This window comes from Xiphias gladius, chromosome 20, assembly GCF_016859285.1.
Source record: "Xiphias gladius isolate SHS-SW01 ecotype Sanya breed wild chromosome 20, ASM1685928v1, whole genome shotgun sequence".
Taxonomy (NCBI): Eukaryota; Metazoa; Chordata; class Actinopteri; order Istiophoriformes; family Xiphiidae; genus Xiphias; species Xiphias gladius.
The window spans coordinates 4,211,812-4,230,660 of record NC_053419.1 but is presented as its reverse complement, the minus strand read 5'-3'; the positions used below and the strand labels follow the sequence as shown (position 1 = coordinate 4,230,660).

Below are 18,849 nucleotides of genomic sequence, written 5' to 3'. Positions count from 1 at the left end.
AAGTTTATGCTCGCACAAACAAGTTAGACAGCGCACACACGTATAACACAGCAAAAACACATCTTTTCATTGCAAATGAATCCATTACATAGATTGGCAGGGCTGGACTTTTTTAAGCAGTTAAGACACACACACACACACTGAGGCGGAGAGACTGATATGCTCATTCCTCCTGATAGCAGATCCCAGATGGAAAGTTTATGCTCGCACAAACAAGTTAGACAGCGCACACACGTATAACACAGCAAAAACACATCTTTTCATTGCAAATGAATCCATTACATAGATTGGCAGGGCTGGACTTTTTAAGCAGTTAAGACACACACACACACACACACTGAGGCGGAGAGACTGATATGCTCATTCCTCCTGATAGCAGATCCCAGATGGAAAGTTTATGCTCGCACAAACAAGTTAGACAGCGCACACACGTATAACACAGCAAAAACACATCTTTTCATTGCAAATGAATCCATTACATAGATTGGCAGGGCTGGACTTTTTAAGCAGTTAAGACACAGACACACATTTAATTCAAGAGACCTAGTTGTACCATGGACTTCTGACAACTGACTGCCGACCATGATCCTTTTCTGTGAGGCTGTTTACACTCTGACAGATGGTGTGACACAGTGTATATGACAGCATCCTCTCTTTTGGACTCTCCAGCCCTATGTTCCCTCAAAGGTCAGCACTGTGAAGGCAATTTCAGAGTGGCGCAAACTCTCACGTTAAAGTTCACCCATGTTGAACATAGTTTGAAAGTTATGTGAGGATTTACTAGAGCTCTGTGCTTGATTGCAGTGATTCCTTTGAAATTAATTGATTTTGATCCAAATCTTTGCTGTTATAAATGGTGGTGCAACCCGGCTCTTAATAAAATAATGTGACAAAAATCAGAAACAGCGTTCAGTGGGAACTGACATTCAACATCTACATTTACTCACATTCTAAGTGACTGACAGCGTGTGTGTGTGTGTGTGTGTCTTCAAATACTGGATTTAGATACAACAAAATCTGTTTCACACACTTGAAGACCACAGAGGCCAAAGAGGAAGGAAGTGACCTCACAGGACCAGATGAGCGCCCACACACACACACACACACACACACACACACACACACACACACACACACACACACACACACACTGAGGCGGAGAGACTGATATGCTCATTCCTCCTGATAGCAGATCCCAGATGGAAAGTTTATGCTCGCACAAACAAGTTAGACAGCGCACACACGTATAACACAGCAAAAACACATCTTTTCATTGCAAATGAATCCATTACATAGATTGGCAGGGCTGGACTTTTTTAAGCAGTTAAGACACACACACACACACACACACACACAAACACACACACGCACAAACACACACACACACACACACACACACACACACACACACACACACACACACACACACACACACACACACACACACACACACACACACACACACACACAGAGAGACAGGAAGTGGCATATGTTTTGGGGTTAAAGCCTCATGTCTCACTCACGCCACACCACTGGCCTAGTAAACCATCCAAGGGATTACTGTTATACACACACACACACACACAAACTCAGACCCTGACTTGATGCATAATTTAGAACATATGCAGGAGAAAATCTTTTTCATAAATGAGAGCTTATAGTCACAAAGGAGGGGAGCATTCAGAAGATGAAACAGATTTTTATATTTGTTCTGTCTGTGTCCATCACCTCTTCAGAGAGAAAATTCAATTTATTTATTTATTTTTATTTTATTTTAATATACTCGAGTCCAGTTACCTCTGCACTGCAGTTCCTTTCCTGTGTCCCAATTCCATATTACATACTAGTTATACACTCACTGAGCACTTTATACACCTGCTTATTCCTGCAGTTATCTAATCAGCCAATCATATGGCAACAGTGTAATGCATAAAATCATGCAGATACAGGCCAGAAGCTTCAGTTACTGTTCACATCAAATATCAGAAGGGGGAAAAAATGTGATGTCAGTGGCTTTGACCGTGGCATGACTGTTGGTGCTAGATGGGCTGGTTTGAGTATTTATGAAACTGCTGATCTCCTGGGATTTTCACACACAACAGTCTGTAGAGTTTACTCAGAATGGTGGCAAAAACAAAAAAAAATCCAGTGAGCAGCAGTTCTGTGGACGGAAATACCTCGTTTGTGAGAGAGGTCAGAGGAGAATGGAGAGACTGGTTGGAGCTGATAGAAAGGCTACAGTAACCACACTTTACAACCGTGGTGAGCAGAAAAACAACTCAGAACGAAAAACACGTCCATCTTTGAGATGGATGGGCTACAACAGCAGAAGACCACAACAGCTTCAACTCTTGTCAGCCAAGAACAGAAATCTGAGGCTGCAGTGGGTGCAGGTTTGATGAACCTGGATTTCTGTTGAGGCATGCAGATGATTGGGTCAGAATTTGGCATCAACAGCATGAATCATGGACCCAACCTGCCTTGTGTCAACAGTCCAAGCCGGTGGTTGAGAGCAAAGGGAGGGACTCAGTATTAGAATTGGGTTTTGTAATAAAGTGCTTGGTGAATGTATCTAGTAGCAGAGGACTATTTTTTTGTCATAGACCATATTCTTCGTTACCTTTACCTTCACTGTGGTGAGCACTCTAGAAACACTATGAACATATTTTTTCTTCCGGACAAAGATATTGTGAGTAATGTGAGTTCTTAATAATATGCTCGGTGAGTGTATACGTGTACTATACTAGTTTTCATAGCATGTGGTTTTGCAGTTATTATACAAGTTGTATGTAAACAAACTTTGTGACTGTAAAGAAAATGGGGTTGGTTTTCCAAGATCTTTCTGGAGCTTTTCTCATCACCATCCACTTTTGAAAATCAAGCCTTATTTTCGGTTGCATACTGACTTTTTGAATGATCACAATAACGTAATTTTGACATTTTTCCAGTGTGAACACACTACATACTCAAAACCTTGTAAAGTAGGAGTTGCTGTTGCAGTAACAAGGACACGAGCCCTCTACAGCTTCCCACCAATTGTATTCATTGGAAAGCGTTACCAAGTTGGAGAGTGAATCCAGGGTCTTTGCAGTGTGGTTGTACCCTTTAATTATCCGTATTTAAAAAGGAATGAAAAACTCATGTTCCGTTGACTGCAATGTGACTGTAAAACATTTGCTGTTTGTTTCTTCACAAAGAACAGCGGCTGTGGTCAGTATGTATTCATGTCATTTACCAGGGACTCTAAATGGTCACGCTGGAATATAACAAAAATAGAATCGAAGACAAGGAAAAGTGGCAAATCCTCACATTTGAGACACTGGACCATAAAATGTTGTGCCACCTCCTGCACGTCATTGAGAGCTAACTGTATGAGTCTGTTGTTTTGTTGATCTAGAAAATGTTTGTTTTAGTGATGTGCCTGGGAGATAATAAATAAACTACAATAGGAATTAACACCAACCAGTGTGGAACATATTGATCATATAGATGGACAGAGATGACTTATACTGCAGGAAGTTTGAGAAGTTTCTATGGACATCTTCATATTTTTTTTCCTTTGTGAACACTGGTCATCATTAGAATCAGCTGTCACTGACATGAATAGTGACCACAGATGCTACTCTCTGTAAAGAACTTAGTCACTTGTTTACTAGTTTAAAATTACACTGAGGCAGAAACGGGGCAGTAAACACTGTGAGTCTGTGTTTGAATGTTCATGTGTGTGCACACGTCTGTCATATGTTTATATTTAAACAACAGCATCATGTTTTTTATTAGGTTCATCTTGTGTTTACACTCATCTACTCTGGCTCACATGCATGTGTGTGTGTGTGTGTATGTGTGTGTGTGTGTGTGTGTGTGTGTCTGTGTGTGTGATCGCTGTGGAATGTTGGAGATGTCTTCCCATGAAAACAAACTTTCAATCTGTTTCTTATTGCTGTCCTATTTGTTCTACAGGACTCAAAGCAAGGGGTCCATATGGCATGCAGTGTGTGTGTGTATGTCAGTGATGTCAAGGTCATGCCGAAATGGAGTAGAAGTGTCTCTCTAATTTCGGTTATATTCAATTTCTGACCGCCTGCCTTTTCCTATGAAACTGAAATTTATTTTTTAAGTGGTTTAAATCATCTGAGTCTAATCACAGCAGGAGTATTTTAACTGGTTTTGTGACAGTAAACAAAAATATGGTCTAGCTAATGTTGTCTCCTGACTGGAAAGGACTGGTAATGTTGTCTTTCAAGTGATAACTGTGAGTCAATTATCTGTGGATTCTTCCAGAGTCAAAACACAAACACGGCAGCGAATGCGTCCAAGCTGGCAGTCTGAGATGAAAAAATCTAAATGATCAGTTACCGTCACAGTTAAATAATCTTGTCTGTTCTCAAACAACGAGTAAAGGTTGCTGCAGAAGGTTAATGATAAGAATTAAAGCTTACACTTGGCAGAGCTTTTTTAAGTCCAAATTATACATTGCCAAGTCCAGCTGCAGGTCTTTCAAGTGTCTGATTTACCAGGTCAAAACTTAAGACTTGAATTTTTTTTTGCTTTCAAGTCAAAATGAAGTCAAATCTTTAGGAAGTCAAGTGTCAAGTATTTGAAGTCTCTCAGTCAAGTCCAAGTCAAGCATCAAGTCCTCATTGTAGTGATTTGAGGCCCTTTAAGGCTCAAGTCCATGTCTGAAGTCTTAAGTCAACAGATCAACTATTAGGAGATATAAGTAAAATATACCTTGACATCAACATGTGAACTCACATCAATGATCACACACTATGAACAGATTAACAAGACTGTGAGTCTACAGCCATGCTAGCAGCTCTGTGAGGCTTTACTTAGGCACAACAGTGCTTTGAGCTAACATCACCATGCTGTCAGGCTCAAAATGAAAATGCTAAAATGTTAATGCTAAGCATGTATAACGTTTACCATGTTCAGCATCTTAGTTTAGTATGTTAGCATGTTAGAATTTGCTAATTAGCAATAAACACAAAGCACAGCTGAGGCTGATGGGAATGTCATTGGTTTTCATGTATTTGGTCATAAACCAAGTATTGGACGAATTAATTTTTTGACCTGATGATGGCGGTGTATGGAATGATATCACCAGTTATTAGAACACATACTGAAAGGGGACACGAATGTCTGTGCCAAATTTAATGGCCATGCAGCCAGTAGTTATCAGAGTATTTCACTGAAAAACTAAAATGTCAACCTCATGGTGGCACCAGAGGAAAAGTCAGGGGATCCCCGAAGTCGGTAGTATTCATCCCCTGGGGACCATGAATGTCGGAATTGAACTTCATGGTAAAAAAAAAAAAACCTATGTGATCCCAGTTATTTTTTTATTTTCTGTCTAATCAGATAAAAAGAAAAGCTGGTCCTTAAACTTAGAATGCCACAAAGGAAATGGATGCTTTTCTTCTTCAGTCATTAATGACATCACCTAATGGGATCAGCTACACCAACAGCTGATTGACAGCAGATGACCTTACAGTTGCCAAACAATGTCATCAATGCTTCTATTTCAGTTTTAAAACTTAACAGCAACCTCATTACTTCTTTAACTGCTTTGCTTCAAAACAAAAGTACACACAGGTGTCTTACCCATGATGCTGTCTGTGCCGTTGGTGGGGGCAGTACAAGAGGCGGTGCTGTAGTGATTGGCTCCGCCTCCGCTGCCTCCCCCTCGGTGGAAGCTAGACATGGGAGGAAGGCTGGAGCTGATATCTGCAGACGAGTGGGATGGGTAGCTCTGCAGAGAGACGGAAGGAATGAGATTAAATTTTAACATAATAATTACAAGCTACTTCAAAACAGGAAACATTACATAGGAACAGAAAAAAAAGAAAAGGCAGTGGTGATAAACATGAAGCCTCTTCTTTGAGTAATTACACAGAGCTCTTATTAGTTTGAAAGAATTACCATCCAATAACCTTTGACAGATTTACAGCTTCACATTTGGGTAGAATTTATAAATGTATTTCATTTGTTCTCATGTGCACTTCTAGTACGCAGTAAACCGCAGTACAACCGACTCAGGATATGTGGAAAAATACAGCGTGTTGAATACATTCTGCAGAGAACCCATAGTATTACTAGTGTTTAATATATTATTGACAACTGATAGATTTAACAGATGTTTGTTGCTCTTAAATCTATGATTTAAGAGGTTGTGGCCATGATTTTAAGAGGTTGTGGCCATGATTTTAAATTCCATAACCTTTAATGAACAACTATTATAACTTCCCTTACTTGGTCTTTTAAAATGTGTTTTAAAATGTGTTAAGAAAGAACTTATGTGGTCAACTCCTATATAAGTGTGCTTATCCTTATCTTTATAAACTTTTAACATACAATATACAATATATCTTGGTAATACTTTTTTTTACAGATAGATATACTATAGGTATCACTATAACACTCTTCTATCTAATTCTAAGAATATAACAAACAAACAAAAAAACAATGTAGGCAAATTTTACGATATAAAAAGTGCTTCAGCTCAGATATGAAATATCCTGGATGGAAAACCAATTTTGTTTTCATTATTTTTCTCAAAGTATATGTATGTAAATTAAATTACATCTGTGGAAGGACTCCCTGAAAGTATCACCTGTGGCACAAACTATACTGACTCAGGTGTTGGTATACACTGTGACTGACAGCTCTGCTCACCAGTCTGTCGTGAGGGTGAATCCCGCAGTAGGAGGAGCTCTGGGCAGGGCCGTGGGCTGAGTTCCCACCCCCCAGCATGCTGCCGTGGTAACCTTGCTGGCTCATACTGCTACTACTGCTGCTCCAGGGATCACCACTGTGACCATCTGATAGAGACACGGCGAGAGAGGGAGAGAGAGGTACATGTGATGTGCCGTATGCTGGTTTCAGATCAGTTTAATCTCTATGCAGTTTTCTTTCTGTCAAACCTTCCCGGGACTCAGTGCGTCTACATGCAGCTTAGTATTCTGACCCACTTTTGGCAGTAACCGGACTTCAGAAAAAGTCCATTAAATAGGACACCTGCTTTCTTTCTTCAGGTTTAAGCACAACCTGCTTAACAGACGTTTGTGTTGGACAAAGCTGATATCTGAGAGAGCGTGTACTTTTATCCATGTGTGTAATGGTTTTTTGGGAATGTGTGTATTCACATGAAAGTCGGTCAGGTGAGAGGGAAAAAGAGACAGTCTGGAAGAAAATATGATTATTTGATACACATGATAGAAGTCACAGGACCCTTCATACAAAGTGCTGGTCAGTTTAACTGCAGGTAACCATGGAAATGATTCTCCTACTTTAAATAATTCTAACAAGTGAAACAGGCCCAACCAAACTGACCATGAACAAACATTAAAATGATAGTTAGAAGCTTCTGCTATCACCTGTGTTATGTGGCCATGGTATGAGTGTGATGAAACTGTAAAGTGTCCTGCTATATGAAAGGGATGAACTCAGAGAAAGAAACGCTTCTGATGGTTTCACTCAAACAGCACAGGCATGAGAAGTGCCGGTATGATCAGATAGTAGAGTAATATCTTCTGGAGTTCAGAGGTGCACAAAATCAACTCTAAGAACTTCCACCTTCTGTCAAATGGAATGCTATTGTTGGAGCATTATGGGAGTCAGTATTTGAATTGCTGGGAAATGCCCGCCAGAACGGCTCGTACAGCTGATCAGGAGAGAGCAGCCAAACTCTCCAAAATGGCCTTGCCACTGGCAAAGTTACACTTGCAAGGGTGAAAGCAGGGTTATCTTACAGTGTTCACAGCTGCAAAGTCTGCGAACAGCCTGTTGGCATCTTTGTTGTCAGCTACCTACCAGATAAATACATTATCTGGGAGGCTTTTACAACAACCAATAAAATGTAAAACTCAAATCTGTAGCTGATTTTGATCCAAGAACATCTCTCAGCTCTTTCTCAGGGACCTTGAGCTCATTTCATCTGTGATCCAGTATCCACAATGAGCACAGGAATTTAGTGGTGGGAGTTTTGATGAGGGACAGACCTCGTGTGTGTGTGTGTGTGTGTGTGTGTGTGTGTGCGCGCGTGTGTATGTGAGTGAGTGAGTACCTGGCATAAAGAATGAGCTTGGGAAACCAGCACTGGGAGGTTTGGAGGAGGGATAACCCGGTGAGTCCCTGTTGTAGTCGGCTGTACTGGCAGACGGAGCGTACACCTGCAACACAAACACAGAAACTCACGTCATTCAGAAGTCTGCACACTGATAAATATACAACTTGTTCTCATCAAAAACTCACAGCCAAACACAAATAGCCCAATACTTCCATTCTCTCATTTTCCTCTGAGGCTCACACATTGAGCAAGGACAGCCCCTTTCTGAGTTGTCATGCGCAGCAATAGTTTCCGTTTGTTAAAAAATGATTAATAAGTTTAAAGATTGTAAAAATTAGCCTTTCCCTTATTTTTATTGCTTTAAAACTATTTAAGTAAGCATATAGTTTATTTTACATGTATATAATTTTACATTTTGTAAAATCAGCAGATTTTTAAATGTTGTTAGATATAATTATCAATATTTTCAAAGCTTCAAATTAATTGTTTTTGAATTATTTTTTATTTTGTAAAAATAAAAAATTAATTATTATAAAATTTTTGAATATTTTTTTAATTGTAAAAAAATATTTATATACATACATCCAGTTATATATATACAGTCTGTAACATAAGTAAATGTTTAGACTTTTATAAAATTACTTTAAATAGGGGTAGAGGGTAGAAATGGTAGAAATGATTTTATATATTCTTTTATTTTTGAAAAATATGATGATTTTTCAACCATTTTATGATTTGAAAAATGAAAATAAACTTTTCCTTTATATCCTAGTTTCCTATATATCAGTATTTAATTATGTCAAATTAACTGGTTTTAAATCTTTTAAGTTTTTTTAATTTTTATTTTTAAAGTAAGATGAACAAATTTACATAGATGTTTCATTTTGTAAAAATAAACAAGTTTTCTGTGAGCTTAAGCTCTATATGTCCCTACTGTAAAACTACAGCGGTAGCCATGGTAACCACATCAATTGTGTCTACAGTGCCCACCACTCTTTCTGCAATGACTTAACACAGTTCCCAACATATGTAACTGCCATAGCATTTGGTATTTCCGTCCTCCTCTCCCACAGAGTAGTTTGATGACTAATAGAGGAACAAAGCAGTGATTTTGTGAGCAACTCCTCTCAGATGGGGAGCAGCGGGACGGCCATCATGCTGCAAACCTGCAGTAAAATGTGGGACTCCAAGCAGAACCAGCAGCCCATCCTCACACCAAACAGGTGACGTTCTTCCTCAGCAGCACAGTGGCTGCATGAGAACACATTGTCTGCGTTTGTCGACTGGGTGTCCCCACAGCATGCCATGTGCATGTATGTTTGTGTGTGTGTGTGTGTGTGTGTGTGTGTGTGTGTGTGTGTGTGTGTGTGTGTGTGTGTGTGTGTGTGTGTGTGTCCGAGCGTGCGTGTGTTTGTATAGCGTGCGAACACTCAGCCATGACGCTAGCTCGCACCACATGACGCAAACCCTGGAACAGCTGTTGAAAGCACTCGTCTCTCTCCCTGTCCCCCCTACTGATTCACATTAAAATGAAAAACCCACTCCACAGCTACACCTAATCTACCTCGATCCCCTTAAAAAGACATGGGTTGCTTTGTTAACTTTAGAGTATTTGCATATGAATGAATCACAGATGTGGTACAGAAATCTCATGATAAAGTACAGACAGCAGAAATAAAAGAGAAAGACTTGGGGGCATTATAAAAAACATCATCTCACTTCCCACACTCCCTGAGAGAAATTATTAAAAACAGAAAGCAGCCTAAAACTCGTTCTGTCAAACAAAAACCTTCTGAGTTTTTCTTTAGATCACTAAAAGCTTGCTGGTTTGCTGAAGCTTTCAGCTTTTACTCATGAGGGGAAAACTGGCACTGATTTCCAGTTGTTTTATTGTCCTGTAGTCTTAGAAGTAGAAGATATCCAGGACACAATATGGCCTTACAGAGAATCTAAGAAGGAATCTGAGAGACTCTTGCAACTTTCAAAGCAAATAGCCCGGTGTGCATAGGTGAGAAAATGCTTGGAGCCAGAAGAGATATCAGCTGATATGACAGTGGCTGCATTCAGTTCCATATTAACATGTCGTCTTTCTTTGATGGCTTCCCTTCAGTGAGTTGCATCGTACGTAGCTACACCGTACCCTATGCTGCACCTATGGCGTCGATTCTACGCAGAAGTATAAAGTGCCCTTAGAGTGGTAAGGTGTGATTTGTTTCACTTGTGAACCTGCCCAGCTTCAATGTTGGCAAATGATACTTTGCATCAACTACAACATAATAGCACTGGGTATAGTTTTAGCCTGGGTATAGTCACTCCTTAAATCACAGTGGCACAGCTGGAGTCCAACACGCCAAGAATTATTTATCCATCTGTATGACCACCAATATTTGACCCACCAGTTTGACCCACCCACAACTTAAAAAGCTGTGGACACATTATCCAACTTTTTCCAGGATTTTTGCCACAAATGACCACACCAGGGGTTTTGCATGTTTTAGCCCATTTGCGATCAGCACCACGACCTAAGGATTACATTCATATTGGATTAAACTGCATCTCAGGATTGCCATCCAATGGCAATGTTCAGTGCCAATGCCCTATATGTAGTAAGTTGAAATGTAAGGTTGTGGTGGTCAGGGTGATGGAAGGGAGTAAAGCAAGTCTGAGTATAATGCAGGATGCGGAAAATTGCGTCCCGTCATAGGCCTTCAATTTATGTTCGCCTTTTTATTGACCCTAAGCATGATCTTTCCCTAACCATCAACTTATCATAGTTACCATATGTGATATAAAAAGCAGGAATTTTAAAAAAATTTGGCTCTGGACGTAAAAAACATTATTATTGAACATAACCCAGGATTTTGAAGAACTGTGCAATGTTGACTTTCTTGTCTAGCAACTTATTTTTCTACAGTTTACGAGGTCATGAAATAATGACTTTTCAAATGAAATTGCTGCTTTAACTGCATTATCATTTAATAATAATGCAAGTGAGATAAATTAAAGCAGACCTGATGTTCACTGTGATGCATTACACATCACAAGCAAGTTTCAAGAAGTTTCAACCAATAGTTGCTAGGAATGGTGGGAAAAAAATACATCCAAGAGTGTTTTGTGGCATGCTGTAACTGTTGAGCTGTTAAGTAAAAGTAAAGTAAAAGTTATGTTTCAGAGCATAGCCTGGTGTTGACTTTGTTTACTTCCTGAAAACGAGTGGTCGTGGAAAGACGCCCACATAGCGATAAATGCCACAACAATCAGGACGTCTGAGGAGCAGGGAACGCTGGGAACTGTGGGAATCAAAGGCTGAGGTCAGGAAACACCCACCCACATCTCACACGCACACACACACACACACACACACACACACACACACACACACACACACACACACACACACACACACACACACACACACACACACACACACACACACATTTGTACATACTATCTTTGTGAGGACACTTTTGACATAATGCATTCCCTAGCCACTTACCCTAACCACAACCTAAACGTAATTTTAAACTGAAGCACAAAACCAAGTCTTAACCCTCAAAAAACCCCTTGAAGGCATGCAAGAAAGTTAGGTCTGGCCAAGATGTCCTCACTTTCTCAAAATGTCCTCACTCCAGTGGTCAAAACTCAAACTGGTCCTCACAATGTGTGGCCATACAAGTACACGCACACACACACACACACACACACACACACACACACACACACACACACACACACACACACACACACAAATACACAAACGCTAATACACAGATGTACGGTGCATAAAGTGTATAATCAACTGGGGGACGTTGGTACCTTCCCACAATGCACCTTGCACGAGTTTAAGGATCCAAATATTTCAGTCTTCATACTCTCATACACACACGCACACACAGTGTCTGTAGATGTCATTAGTGCTAAACAAAAATCCCCTCAAACTTCCTCCTCCTCTTCCCCTCTGAGAACTGAGTTTCTGCTCTGATCATAAAACCACATTTATTGACCCGCCTGTAGAAGAAAATACACACACACACATACCGAAACATACATACATACATACACAAGCACAGAAAAACACATATGCTTGTGTTGTTCCCGTTGAAAATACTTAGATTTATGTCTCATGTCGAGCAGGCAAATTTTCCCATTGAATGTTGTTAGACTGGTGACGAAAGACTGTGATTTGTGTGTGTGTATATGTCCATGTGGGCGTATGTGTATTTAAGTGAGTGTCTACGTGCATGTTTGAGTGTTTCAGACAGACAGAAACAGGTGCGGATTGTGTTCAAGTCTGAAGAATGTGGAGCGACACACTCACAACCTCACTTCCCACAGTCTTCAACACACACACACACACACACACACACACACACACACACACACACACACACACACACACACACACACACACACACACACACACACACACACACACACACACACACACACACACACACACACACACACAGCAGTGTCAGTATTCCCACAGTAACAAAGCAGACCTTGAGCTAATCAGAGAAATTCCCGACCATGTTATCATTATACTGAAGACGGGCAAACCACAAACCAGAGAACAATAACATGAACCACAATAAAGATCAGTGTACGTATGTCCAATCAATAACCTTCATATGGAGTTATTTTCCATAAAATGGCCCAGTTGGATATTCCCCACAAAAACATTGTTTAATCTCTTACGTCAAATAATTACTCAAAAGTGAGTGAATATAACTGGTTGTAGACTTGGTTAAAAATACAAGGACTTCTACTACGAAAAAAACATACCCAATTAACCAAGGTATGGAAAATAATTTCTGTGGCGTGATATAAAATATAAACCAGACCTCTGTGACACAATAGAGTCATAATAGAAACAGGTATGATAGGTTGTGTAAAATTACAATCTGGAGCACTGTAGAAACAGAACAGAAATTAGTTGAACAAGTTTTCAGTGCATGGAAATCATCGGAACCAGTTCCGTATAGTATAGGAGCCATATGGAAACCAGCTGGACGAGTTCTTCATGTAGCAGAGAAAAACAACAGGGAGAAGTGGAACCACTTTTGCAAAATCCCAGGCAAACTCAACCTGAGTACTGTGACAGAAACATAGTATCAACCAGTGGAACCAGATGTGCAGAATTCTAATTTGCACTCCAATATTTGTTTTGTTATTGTATTACTGTTGAATCCTAATCCTCTGGTAAACAAGGGAAGCAAGTATTCTGTCCCATAAAAGAAAAAACAGAAACCAGTCAATCTGATCTGTATTACAGAAAAAAACACAACAGGTACCACTCAAACACTTCTCTATGCAACGATAAAAATGCAATATAAATCACTCAAACCATTTCATTGTGCAATGACAGAAACACAGTCAAAAGCAGTGCAACCAGTTCAGTGCAATAGCTATTATGTCAAAAAACAACTGATCCAAGTTTAAGTGGTTGTAAATACCAAACGTGAGACAAAATATACTGGAAAACAGTGGAGCAAGTTGTGTCAAATTACGATCTGTATCACAGAACGAACACTCGTGGAACAAGTAAAATATGTTCTGCATTGAAACCAGTTGTGCTAATTCTCTGTGTAATGAATATAGTGGGGCCATCTACAGTATGAACAATGAACTGTAATAAGCGAGTTCCACGATGGAAAGGACAGAAACAAGTTGCTTGTACCAGTTTATAAACCATTCTCAGAGCCGATCTCTTCAAATATGGAAATACATTACATATATATATATATATATATATATATATATATATCACAATAGAACCCAAACGGAAACTAGCCAAACCACTTCTCTGTGCCATATGAATCGGTGGAGCCAGTTCTGTTCAATAGCAAATGGAGAAACTAGTCCAACCCAATCTGTGTGAAATTATAGAAACACAATAGAAAACAGCAGAACCAGTTATTGTATCATAACAGAAACTATTGAAACCAGTAGAACCAACTCCCTGCATAGAACCATAATGAGAACCAGTTGAACCTGTTGCATTCAATGACAGAACAATGATAGATACCCCTAATAGAGGCCAGTGGAGCCATGTGTGTAAACCCATCCTCTGCAGCACAGTAGAAACCCTGATAGAACCCAGTGGGAGTGGTTGTGTAACCTCCCGCTGTGATGTGACGTTTGACAGATTGAGTGAATCTTCACAGGACACAAAACATCACAGATTTCATCAAAGATTTTCTGTGCATCGCCCCTGGCAACAATACAAGAAAAGAAAGATACATTCCACTGACAACTGACTTACAGAGCTAACAACACACACAACATTTATTCAGAACAACCGGCTGTGCCACTCACTGACCTGAAACACAGGTAGAAAGACAAAAGAAACAACAGCTGAACTTTAAATGGAAAAAGAAAATTAGCAGACCTTCACACACTGTAGTGATGGCTCCCAAAAAATGTATTTAGTTGGGGAACATTTCGATCATGTCTTATTTCCACTTTCAATTTGTTTTTGATCCAACAACTGTAAAATTTTTTTTGGAAGTTTGTGTTTGAGAAAAAGAGAGAGAGAAAAAAGTAAAAGAAAAAGAGACAAAACAAACAAACTTTATTTCCTCTGCAGTGTTTCAGTTATATCTTGTTGACAGTGGGCCCTGAAGGGCTTTTTTAGAGAGAGACTGGAAAAACAATAAATGGAACAAAATGAAATACTAAAAGTTGGAGGGAGATAAAAAGACAGCAAAAGGAAACAAAAGAGAAAATGGAAAAAGTAAAGAAAGGAAGAAAAGAAGAAGAGGGAGACTTTTTGTCTTTGTCCAGTGTTTCTCCTGGTTATTGTCTCCAAATGTGGGGAGCATCTGTTCAACCTCTCTATCTCTCCATGTCCATTAGCTCCTCTGCTCTGACAGAAGAAAGGACAGATGGATATGAGAAAGAAGGAGCAGGAAGAAGAGAAAGAGCTCCTTCAGTGCTTCTTCCTCCTTTTCCACAGTACCTTTGACCATACTTACAGAAATACATTATGTAGATTAGAAACTAATATCTTGACCTGGTAATGATGCTAAATGAAAAGCTAAGCGATCATCAAAGTCATTGGGATTCATCCTCTGGAGACCTTGAATGTCTGCTATGTTTACATTTTCCAGACAAGGACCACTAGAAGTGGAGGATGTCTGGGTGAATGGATGTGTCAACAAACTTCCGTTCACCTTTCAACAGCCAGTGATGGTGTCTTTTAACCCTGACAGCAACCTGTCCGTAATCTTAACCGAGTCGTTTTTGGTTCCCAAACCCAACCAATCCTTAACCATAGCATTGGAACATCAGAAATCACTCCAATGGGTCATTTTGGAAGGCAGTGACAAATGATGTACAGTATATCTTGTTGTTTATTTATTGGAAAGATTGCTTAAGACGGTGCTTAGTAACAAACTACCGACAACTTTTGACCTAAAGGCTTCAACAGGACAAGCCCACATCTGCCTATTAGGCTCCCATCTTTTTCACAGTCAGGACTTGTAGACCAATGATGGAGCTAGCGCTGCAAGTAAGTAAGTTAGTTAGTAAGTTCATGGATTTTCGATCGACACAAAAATAATCAGCAGCCATTCTGATAATCAAGTAATTTTTTCAGTAATTTCTTTGAGCAAAAATGCCTTATTAACTTACTCTTTTTCATTATAGTAGACTAAATATTTTGGGGCTTTGAGGAGTTGGTCAAATAAACAAATTATAATGGGTATTTTTCACTATCTTCTGATATTTTATACACAAGATGATTAATGCAGATTAATTGAAATTGAAAATAAATGTTAGGTCCAGCAATAGATGGAGCTCACTGAGAGTACACTGATATTACTGAGAAGCTAAGAGTCTAAAAGGACCAGAATTCACTTCCAGGTTAAATGCAGTCAATTTTGCTGCACTTTGTAAATGTGGCAACTAACTTTGTCTTCCTTCGGAAAACAAAAGAAGACCAACTGCTTGTTGAAAAAGCAACAGACACAATTCTTCAGAGCTCCAAACTTGAACTGCACTCATGATTCTGTCCTCAGTGGCTCTCAAATCATGACTAGCAGGTTGATGATCACACTCAGATTTATTATTAATACAACTCCATAAATACACTTCCTGAGACAACGGAACCAGAAACAAACCAGCATTTTGCTCAATAAAAGACTAAAAAATGTTCCCGTCTTCTCTTTCTCTCTCTCTCAATCTCTCTCACACACACACATTTTACCATGCTTCATCCAAAGCAGATGTGCTGGAATGTGAACACTCAAAGGAGCAGTCACGAAACCTCTTGACAGACACACACAGAGACACACACGCACACACACACAAACACACAGAGATACATACTCGGACACACACACACACACACACACACACACACACACACACACACACACACACACACACACACACACACACACACACACACACAAATACAGATACACACAGAGTCGGCTGCACCTGTGCCTGTCCAATTTTTCTCTCTCTTTGTTTCACTCTCTCCCTCCTCCTCTCTGCCTCTCTCATTTCCAACAGGCTGGTTTCACTTTCATCTCGTCTTTATTCACCTTCACACAAACAGTTTAGCACCGCAGGAACCAAGAACAGACGAGATATACAGAAAAGTCTACAACAAAACAAACAATTTGAATCATTTATGAATAACTGAAATGATTAATCATGTCAAACATCTTCTGGTTCCATTGGTTCCAGTTTATCAAAAGTGAGGATTCGCTGCTTTTTTCTGTTACAGCAGAACAATATAACACAGAAATCATTAATTAACATCCATCTGTCCATCAACTGTATCTTTCTCCTCCTCTCTTGTTTCATCTCCATTTACCACTCACGCCGCTGCGCTCTGAGCACCGTCCGGAGGCAGACGTGGGAAATAAAATCAAACATGCCGCTGACGGATCAAACATATTTTTGGGGTTTCTGCTTTTTAGATGTATTTTTATAGCGGAGATCTGAGTCGCGGCCCCTCAATCCTCTGAAGGTTAATTATGTTCTTGATTCAAAACACATGGAGGGAAAAACGTGTGCGTGCATGCGTGCGTGTGTGTGCTTGTGTGTGTGCGTGTGTGTGTCTGTGTGTGTGTGAAAGCGGAAGGAAATCCCACCCACCACCTCCAAGCCGAGCCCTTTATTCTACCAACCTGCAATTGCACTAATGTGAACCAGATGTACACACACACACACACACACACACACACACACACACACACACACACACACACACACACACACACACACACACACACACACACACACAGAGTTTTGAGCATGGCTGCCTAATTGACTCCATATGATGCAGTACAGAGAGAGAGAGAGATTAGGAAAGAGGGACGGAGAAAAAGAGAGTAAATAGAGAGTGTAAGGAAAGAAACAGAAGCAGAGGGAGACAAAAAGAGAACAAAACAGAGAAAAAATAGAAAGAAGGGCAGAATAAGAGGAATAAATAAAAACTGAAACATGACAGAAAGAGAGAAAGCAAATGAGCTTGAAAACAATCGCAAATAAAAATTAGCATCAAAACATCTTTAAAAAATAAAAAATAAAAAAGAATAAGTAAAAACTAGAACAGGAAAAAAACAAAAAAAGGAAAGAGACAGACATAAAAAAAAGTGACAGAACGAGTGATGATAGAAAGAGAGAGCTAATGTAAAGACAGAAAACACACATACACCTGCAAAAATACTTGTGTGTAATTGAAAACATGCAGAGCCTTCACACACTCACAGTGAGTTTCATGGACTGAAACACATTCTTCAACTGACTTGTAACTGAACACACACACACGCACACACACACGCACACACATACACACACTCCCTGTGGAGCTAAGGCTTCCTGTGGCTTGATTAGAGCCCCCTATGTGAAGACAAGTGGACTCAGTTTGTGTGTGTGTGTGTGTGTGTGTGTGTGTGTGTGTGTCTTAGGGTAGTGCACCTGTGACTGAAGGGGGGTCGAGTTACTCAGACAGAAAACACTGGGGGGCCGGACAAAGGGGGGGTGCAACATATGAGTGACTGTTAGCGGCTGTGAATTTATTTGTGTGTGTGTGTGTGACCAGAGAATGAGGAGTGTGGAAGTGAGAACAGGAAAAGGATAAATTGGCCTGAGTGACTGTAGAAGCATAGTTCAGGGAGGAAAAGGGCATTTCATGACCTACACACTAACACAGACAACACACACACACAAAAACATTTATGACACTTCTGCTCTCATAGATCAAACAAAGTTTTCAATCTAATGAAGCATCTATTTTTCTATCCTCTCCTCTCTTCCTCTCCTCTCCTCCTCTCCTCTCCCCTCCTCTCCTCTCAAGCAGCAGACTGTTTATCTATTATTTACTTCTATTCTTCATCAACAGTAACCCAGTTAGCAGGTCTCCTTCTATTCAGCTTCAGTCACAAACACTTCGCCGCAGCTACACGACTACTTTTGTATTTCACAGCTTTTCATTGATTTCTGACTTTTTTACACTTGAGTATTTGACCTCAGTCTCTCTGACTCAAACTGCTGAATAAGCTTCAGGTCCGGCAACATCGCAACCTTCAGAAAGCATGTTTTATGTTTTATTCAGTTCTAGTAATGGTGGTTTCCAGGAAAATACGGTGAGACACAGTATGTTTTTTACTTGAGTGTTAAAAACTTAAAATGACTCATTTTATAGAGCTGGAAACAGTCATGTATCACAAAGAACAGAATAGACTAGAATAGAGAAACACAGAACAGAATAAAAAAATAGACGAGGATAGAACAGAATAGAATTAATTGTCGAATCAAGAAAT

General features: G+C 39.8%; 1 protein-coding gene across 6 annotated transcripts in view; it reads right to left on the bottom strand.

The window, feature by feature from the left end:
• Positions 1-18,849, bottom strand: part of LOC120806285 (transcription factor 4-like) — a 241,426-nt gene that overhangs the window by 35,118 nt on the left and 187,459 nt on the right. For all 6 annotated transcript variants that reach the window (XM_040157267.1, XM_040157263.1, XM_040157264.1 and 3 more), the window contains 3 exons: positions 8,066-8,171; positions 6,676-6,821; positions 5,605-5,752 (listed from right to left, as the gene is read on the bottom strand). In XM_040157267.1, coding sequence (XP_040013201.1) covers positions 5,605-5,752; positions 6,676-6,821; positions 8,066-8,171 — 400 coding nt within the window. The remainder of the gene's footprint in view (positions 1-5,604; positions 5,753-6,675; positions 6,822-8,065; positions 8,172-18,849) is intronic.